Raw genomic sequence first — 9,032 nt, 5'->3', positions numbered from 1 at the left:
CTCGGGGCACCAAGTATCACTAAGGTAATAGTTTTAGCATAACAATCGAGAATAGTACGATGGGGAGAAATCCAATCCATACCCAATATTACATCAAAATCTACCATCTCCAAAATAATCATATCTACCCAAGTATCATACCCGGCCAAGGAAACAAGACAAATCTGATATACTCGATCCACCACTAAGGGCTCACCCATAGATGTAGAAACATGAACAGGCACAGACATACGATCACATGTCAAATCAAAGTCAGATGTAAAATAGGCAGACATATAGAAAAATGTAGACCCTGGATCAAATAATACAGATGCAGGTCGATGGCAGACTGGGACAATACCTGTGATAATAGCATCGGAAGCCTCAGCCTCGAGTCTCCCTAGAAAAGCATAACACTGAGCTCCCCTACTACCTTTGATCTGCCCAATACCTTTACCTCCCCCCTGAGGGACTATAGCACCACTAGCACCCCTACCAAGGGTATGCCACATCTACTAGTCTGGGCTCTACCTCAACCTCTGACCGATGGTGTTGGTCTTCTAAATGAAACTGAAGAATTAGGCTGAGTTCCTCCTTGACCCTAAGATGTACACTGCCATGAAAGATGATCTGGATCACCACAAGTATAATATGCTCTCCCGTGCGAAAACCTCTGCGATGGACTTAAAGAATTTGTATAACCACCCCGGCTCACCAGCCTCTGTTGTGACCCCTAGTAACTCTGACCTGTACTAGAGGACCCAAAAGGTGTCTGACCATCCTCAAAAGCCAGCATAGATACATGAACTGGTCCTCTATGCTGGAAGGAACCACTTTTTCTATAGAACCCTCTACCTCCAGATGAGGTACCCGAAAACTGACCAGAAGCATGGGCCCTCTTGGGGTCCCCGAACTCCTCTCTCTATATCAACTCTGCCTCTTTGGAAGCATCCACAATAGACTAGAAGGAAGCTCTCTTATGGGTGGGTCAAAAAATTATTGTATGAATGGTATAGTTCAGTCCTCGCACAAATTTACGAATCCGCTCTGTCTCATCAGGAAGGACAACCATGGCATGTTTGGACAACTGGTAGAAATGAGTCTCATACTCAGCAATTGTAAGACCCTCCTATCTCAAATTATCGAACCATAATCGTCTCTCTTCCTTCACATTCCATGGGATGAAATGGTCATAAAAGGCACTAGAAAACTCATCCTAAGTTATCTGGGGTAACCCAACTATCCTGGAACTCGTATACATTCCCTACCACTCTCTAGCTAGTCTACGTAACTGGAGTGTAGTATACCGAACTCCGTGAGTCTCAACTAACCCTACTACCTCCAACAACTCTCAGCACATGGACAAGAACTCATGTACATCCTCAGTCTTCCCACCTTGAAACTGTAGTAGGTCCATTTTTTGGAACCTCTCATATTGACGTTGCTCATCGTCAGTCAACATGACTACAGGTGCACCCTGAGTTCCCCCTACCTATACTCTACTCTCATCAGCTCTAAGGCCAGCAGGTGGCTGGCCCACTAGATCCTGAACAACTGGAATTTGATGCTTCCCTAGGGTCTGAGTTCTTTCTCTAGTCTAAGAACCCTCGGGTATACCATTCGCCCCATACTCTGATTAAATCCTTCGAGCGCATCCAATATGCGTATCAAAGTGGCCTGAATCAGTGGTACAGTAGGAGGATCTAGATGGACCTGTTACTCTCTAGCATCAATTTGTGGATCAAGAGAAATCTCTCTAATATGACCTCTAGCTGGTCCGCTTCTCGGGCACGACCTCTACCTGCCGACACACCCCGACCATGGCCTTTAGCTCAGCCTCTATCTCTAGCTGTAGTTTTGGTCTTAGCCATCTGTCAGAAGGGACACGCAAAAATTCAGTACTAATACAACACACACGATACAAAGTGCAAGAACAAAGGGAAAATTTCCTAAAAGTCCTCATAGCCTCTCAAAGATAAGTACAGACGTCTCCGTACCGATCCTCAAGACTCTACTTAGACTCGGCTTGTATATACGTGAGACTTATGAACCTGGGCTCTGATACTATTTTTTTATGACCCAAATACAGGTATGATGGCACTCATCTCAACCCACCAAGACAAGTCAGCCTAATACTCAATGGAAAATAGATGCGGAAGAAAAAGAAATAAATCCAAATTTAACTTAATCGAAAATAAGTAAAACAAACTCAAACTACCCCAAGATTGGTTGTCATGTGTACAAGCCACTAATACATTTCCAAAATATGAAAAAAAAATACAGTCACAATGTTTTGTCTCTAGAATAGGACTAAAACATATTAAAAGAGTAAGAGGTGTCTGCTAGATGAATGTAACAACTACCTCAACACTCGAGATAATAGCCTCAGAAGTGGTAGTAAACCATAGGAGATCAAGCAGACCTATGCTCACAACCTACACAAGTGTAGAAGCAAGGGGTAAGTACCAAACAATACGGTACTCAACAAGTGAATAACTAAAACTAAGCAAAGCTTAATAGATACAAGTACTCCTGTCCTTCCAACCAAACCTCCTTACTACAACCTGCATAAAACCATCCGAACTCTACACTTGTACAATAACAACAGTAATATAGTCTATGAATACTCATCAATAGTCTCATCAATGAATCATATCAAGTCAATTCAGCATATATAGAGCAATATAGGGGTAAATGTTGTGGGTACAATTGCACACGCAAGTGTACGTAGTCTCTCAAGTAGTAAAGCGACTCTTTCAAGCCAAATATCGAACCCAGAGGGACCTTGATAAGGCAAACAGTTTCTTTCAAATGACTACACTAATTATAGTTATGCAATGAGTTTAAGATTATTTGTTACTAATTTTTGGAAGTATAAAAACTTTCTCGAAGTGAAAACAATGTAATAGTTATGTGTATTAATCAGGCTTTAAGAGATTCCAGGGCTATAGCATAACGTGAAATCAAGTTTACTATTATTCAATCTTAGTTTCCGATTGGCTATTTAATTACTGATAAAAAGGGTTAATAATCCAATTATGGTTTCCTGACCTATAATTGCCTATCTTCATTGCCAACCTAACTACATCGTTGAGCGGTGATAGGTATGAAACAATAAAAATGCATTTAACTATCATCCTTTATTATAACCAAATGTGGTAAATAGGTATGTGTCACAAGCATCCTATCTACTAATCACACTAAAATATATTAGTATGAACACATTCCTTCCATTCTTTGTTCTATCTACCTGTCCTCTTCCGATTTCAAGATAGACAAGACATATATCTTAATGCTGGCCAAACATCAAAATCATAACCACAAGAATGGAAGAGAAATTAGAATCAATAACCCATCTTCCACCAAGTTTAAATATTATTAAACCATGTTTCGTAGCTATAGCCCTAGAATTTGGGTGTTTAGCTACTCATAGTTAAATAACAACACCAAGGAATCAATTCCATACAAATTAAAATACAACAAAGGAAGAAAGGAACCTAAGATGTTTTTGTGCTTCTCTTCTTCTTTCTTCTTTTTTTCTCTTCTTTTTCTGCCTCTAAAAACGTCTCCCTCTTTCTGCCCTAGTACAAAGAACTATTTAAAGTGCTTTTCCTTTTCAATTATTGATGGGCAGAATAATAAATAATTGGAAAGTTGATGGCACTGCAGTGGGGCATCGCGCCACTATCGCGCCCAGAGTATGCCTGTAGTTTTTTGCTTAGCGCTGTAGTGGGGCATCGCGCCACTATCGCACCCAAAACATGCCTCAGTAGTTTGTATCTTGGCATGTCGCGCCACTAGAATCTGTGCAGGGTTTGGCGCTGTAATGGTGCATCGTGCCACTATAGCGCCATGACTATTTTTCCTGCCTTTTGCTTTGCAAAATTCCTGCATATGTTGGAACTCATACCTTATTGCACATTTGCTTGATATTCCATCCAAAATAAGTCATTTAGCTTCAATATCTTCTCAGAATGCCACACAATAATGGCCAAACATAGTGCATGGGCTTATAAATGTGCCCAAGATCACCACCCCCCACTTAGACTTTTGTTCGTCTTCGAATAAACACCTGAATTGAGCGTAGACGTTGATCCTAGCATGAACATAAGGCAATCTGTCTCAGATATACATTGAGCACCTGGCTACACATGTTCACATCATCATAACTAGTTCAACATCTCTTAAACTCAAGAACTGACTCTATAACACAGCAAATCCATATGCATCATTTAATTGGACATTCTACAGATTATCAAATTCTTACAATGTAACATGTGCATCTCACCACATGGAAATACCCCCAAGCGTTAAATTAGTATTGTGGGTATATTGCAACAAAATCACTCACTCTCTCAAACGATTTCAAGTACGACACAAAGATTTCCATAGGCTTGCCCTTAGTGTTTTGCTCTACTAGTACAAGAATGCAATAGTATTAGGATTACTAGGTCTTCATCGGTTATGATGTAAAATGATGGGAAGGTAAGAATCATTCTTTGGTACCTTTTCTATACATATAGACAAAATATATATATATATATATATATATATATATATATATATTATTTTTTTTATTTTATTTTTTAACCTATACACTCCTCCTTTTTGCTTATCCCTTTTTGTTCGATCATTATCTATTTCTCCGAGCATTTAGGACTTTGGGTCGGATTAATTGAACTGCAAAATGAGGCTTAATAAGGATAAGAGGGGATTGAAAGCTTGGGTTTAGTACAAAACCAGGGAAAATAACCAAGGCTATCTAAGAAATGCCTAGTTTCTTTCCTAAACTATACAATCTTTATTTTGTTTCGCATATACCCCGTGCAAGTTCTAGCTCTCGATATGTCTGCACTGAATACATACAATCCTCACTCACACATAGCACATATACAATTGAAGGATGATAACTATTGAATGCCAACTACACAATCATATGAATTAAAATTAAGCATGCATCACCTGAGTCAAATACAAGAATTTAAGTATCTTAAACTAGTCATTTCATTTCATAACATGCCTTTCCTCACATGCATAGCCTAGTCAGACATTTTTCATACACACCGACTGAAACACATTTTTTTTGTACGGTTCAAAAGGGACTATCCTTGGCTAAAGAACCGAAAACAACTACCAAGAAACCCAAAATGAAAAATGCACTAAATAAAGTTTCTACAAAGGTACAATGATCAATTCCAACTCCCACCCCATACTTAAATAAAGAACTGTCCCCAGTGCTCTATAACAATGCATAGTTTTAAGAATGAAAGAAATAACTCCCTGCATAGCTCAGTCATCATCTCCTCCAGTTACGGTGGTTGTGTTATCTACCACCATAAGAGCATTGGTAGTCGTATCCTCTGGTTCTTCATCTTTCTCATCTTCTCCCACCTCTTCCATGGTGGGTTCATCATCATCCAGAGGCTCTTGAAAAGCTGGCCCCACCCTGCACATATGCATAGCACTATCCGTAAAAGGATAGCGCTCTGCCAATTCTGTCATCTCGTCGTCCGTTGCCGGATTACCACCAATACGCAATTGCAATTCTGCCATTCCAAATATGCGACCCATTCAACTTTCGTTGCGAGCTTCTCGTTCTACGGCCGATAACATTTATCCATGTTCTATGTTATGACTCCTTGTTTTGGTCACGTCAACTACCTTACAAATCAAATACGGCACCCTTGGTGCACTTAGATCGTGACTTTCTTCCTCAACTCCTTGAGCCCTCAATATTCGGGTTATTATGCTTCCATAACAGAAATGCCACCTCTTATTGTTTCTGTATTTCAGCATATTGCGACGGATCACCGATCCTGTATTTACCTGCAACCCCTTCATCAAACGGTAAACTAGGACAACCCTTTCCCTAGTCACTTCTAACACATGCTTACATGGCAATAAGATGCTGCACACGATTTTCAACCACACATTGGCTTCACTATTCAAATATGAATAATGCAGCGTATTGTGCCTACCGGTGTCTTTTGCCCTCTCCTATCTTGCAACGGAGTTAGTACCACAAAGAGTATGACGAATATCTCTGTATGGTGGTTGTTCTTTCATATTTATAAATTCATTAAAATCACAATATGGTGTCCCCAAAAATTCATTCAAACTTCTAGTTGAAAAACATATAACTTTACCCCGAACCTCTACCTTATTGGTACTTGACTGATCAGTGTTCCAATTTGCATAAAATTCATGGACAAGAGTTAGATTGCACTCACCTTGGTCTTTAAAAATGAATTGAAGACCCAGATTGTAGACCATCTCGTGAATTCGGGGAAAATCCGTCTATAACTTTCCTTCATTCACATATTCATCTCTTATGTATTTAGCTTCTTTCTGAGATTCAAACCAATCTAGTCCATACTGCTCCACTGCTTGCCTACCAAATCGATGTGGTGGTATCCCTAAGCTTATTTGTCCAGTGGTTGAAGAAGTCCCAGTTTTTCGGGACCTTTTGCTGCCAACTCCTTGGGCCACTTGTTTTCCTTTGGATGCCATTAGAGATGAGAAGGGTAATTTGGAATAAAGAAATCGGATTCTTTGCAATGGGGTTGTTTGGAAAAGTTCAAAGAAAAGAGAAGGAAGATTTAGTGATGGTTTGGTAAATGTTTTATGGTATAATATGTGTATGGAGGAAGGTGATTTATAGTAGAAATTAGAGTGGAAGTTGAAGGGGAAAAGTTTTGGGAGTTTTAGAAATTAAAGTGGGAAGTTGAAAGAGAAAGGTTGTCGAAGTTTTAGGGTCGGCTCATGGAGGAGGAAAAATGGAGATAATGGAGGTAATGGAGGGTTTTGGGGATTTTGGTCTATTTTAAACCTGATATTCAGGCTTTTGGCCCGAACCCGCTGGTGGCATTATAGTGGCACATCGCGCCAGTATAGCTCCACAATGAAATCTTACATAATTTTGTTATGGCGCTACAATGGGGCATCGCGCCACTATAGCGCCCAAAACATGCCTCAGTAGTTTTTCTCCTAGCGCGATGTGCCACTAAACTACTTATAGGTTTTGGAGCTGTAGTGGCGCATCGCGCCAGTGTAGCTCCATAATGAATTTTTGCAGAATTTTGTTATGGCGCTGTAGTGGCGCATCGCGCCAGTGTAGCGCCAAGAGCTATTTTTTTGCCTATGGTTCTCCAAACTCCAGCTTGTTTTACACTGCTACCTATTGTTCTGAACATGAAATTTTTATAATTATATAAATAACTGGGTGGGTTGCCTCCCACCTAGCGCCTTATTTTTGGTCGTGGCTTGACGCAATATATATATATATACATATAATCGCAACATCAAACTCTACTTTTAAAGAAAAATAAAATTACAAACTATAAGTCCTAAGTTACGATACATATCACGGGTTACCTCCCGTGCAGCACCTTATTTTTTGTTGTGGCACGACCCAGCTGTTGCCTCACTCATTTGCCAGTTCAATGGCTTCCTCTTCCCAGTTAATATCTTCACCAAAGTAATTTTTTACTCTTTGTCCATTTACTAAGAATGTAGACGTTTTCATTGTATTCCACAATTCCACAGCTCCATGTGACATTGTACGCACTACCTCAAAAGGTCCACTCCATTTGGATCGCAATTTTCCAGGGAAGAGCTTGAGTCTAGAATTGAAGAAGAGCACCTTTTGTCCTGGTTCGAAAGTGCAAGTAATGATGTGCTTGTCATGCCATCGCTTTGTTTTCTCCTTGTAGAGCTTGGCATTTTCATAAGCATGGAGCCTAATCTCTTCCAACTCGTGCAATTGATTCAACCTCTTCCGGCCTGCTAGCTCTGGATTTAAATTAAGCTTCTTGATTGCCCAGTAAGCTTGATATTCTAACTCCACTGGTAGGTGACACGCTTTACCGAATACCATTTGGTATGGGGAGGTTCCAATAGGTGTTTTGTATGCTGTTCGGTATGCCCAAAGAGCTTCATCTAATTTTTCCGACCAATCTTTCATTTGAGCATTCACAGTCTTTTGTAATATCTGCTTTACCTCTCTGTTGGATACCTCAACTTGCCCACTGGTTTGAGGATGATATGTTGTAGCAACTTTATGCCTCACCCCATACTTAGCCAAGAGATTCTTTACTGTTTGATTTATGAAGTGTGACCCTCCATCACTGATAATTGCCCTGGAAGTGTCAAATTGAGTGAAAATGTGCTTTTTAAAAAACTTGCTCACCACTTTTGAATCATTTTGTAGGAAGGGCCATGGCTTCAACCCATTTGGACACGTAATCCACTACCACTAATATATATTGATTTCCACATGAGGATGGAAAAAGACCCATGAAGTCCATCCCCCATACATAGAAGATTTCAACCTCAAGAATGTTGTTCAAAGGCGTTTCATGTCTTCATGATATGGTGCCCGTTCTTTGACATTGGTCACAGTTCTTCACATAACCTGCAGCATCCTTAAACAATGTAGGCCAAAAGAAACCCGATTGAAGTACCTTATGTGCATTACGCTCTCCTCTATGATATCCGCCATATGGTGATGAGTGGCATGCATCCAATACTTGGTGTACCTCTGCTTCTGGCACACATATCCTCACCATTCGATCAACACCTTGCTTGAATAAATAAGGCTCGTCCCATATGTAGAGACGAACATCATACATAAGCTTCTTCTTTTGTTATAAGGTAGCATTAGGAGAGAACACTCCACTAACAAGGTAGTTCACAATATTTGCGTACCATGGGAGATCTTGTACCTCTATTTCCAACAGTTGCTCATCCAGAAATTCCTCTTTTATCGACTTCTGTTCAGCCACATGGATGAACCCTCTAATCTTGATAGATAGTCTGCTATTTGATTTTCGTATCCCCTCCTATCTTTAATTTCAATATCGAATTTTTATAACAACAGAATCCATCTTATGAGCCTTGGCTTGGCATCTTTCTTGTTGAATAGGTACCTAAGAGCTGCATGGTCAGTAAAAATAATCACTTTTGTACCTACCAAGTAAGAGCGGAATTTATCAAACGCATAGACCAACGCCAGCATTTCCTTCTCCGTGACCGTGTAATTGGCCTGAGCAGAG

The 9,032-nt window shown here is 40.1% G+C and overlaps 1 protein-coding gene across 1 annotated transcript; it reads right to left on the bottom strand.

Moving 5' to 3' along the window:
- Window positions 1–7,402: 7,402 nt before the first annotated feature.
- LOC129892936 (uncharacterized) lies at window positions 7,403–8,479 on the bottom strand. The gene is made up of 2 exons (XM_055968446.1): window positions 8,442–8,479; window positions 7,403–8,117 (listed from the first exon to the last, which is right to left on the bottom strand). Exons 1-2 carry the CDS (start codon window positions 8,477–8,479, stop codon window positions 7,403–7,405), a joined length of 753 nt encoding a protein of 250 aa, XP_055824421.1.
- Window positions 8,480–9,032: the final 553 nt, after the last annotated feature.

This window comes from Solanum dulcamara, chromosome 1, assembly GCF_947179165.1.
Source record: "Solanum dulcamara chromosome 1, daSolDulc1.2, whole genome shotgun sequence".
NCBI lineage: Eukaryota > Viridiplantae > Streptophyta > Magnoliopsida > Solanales > Solanaceae > Solanum > Solanum dulcamara.
This window is presented reverse-complemented; position numbering and strand designations above follow the sequence as displayed.

What these genes read in the sequence shown, in the direction of transcription:
- LOC129892936 (XM_055968446.1), bottom strand. Translation starts at nt 8,479, where the DNA reads ATGGCGGATATCATAGAGGAGAGCGTAATGCACATAAG. An exon ending in GAGAGCGTAATGCACATAAG is followed by an intron (nt 8,118 to 8,441) that starts GTACTTCAATCG and finishes TGACACTTCCAG; the next exon opens with GGCAATTATCAGTGATGGAG.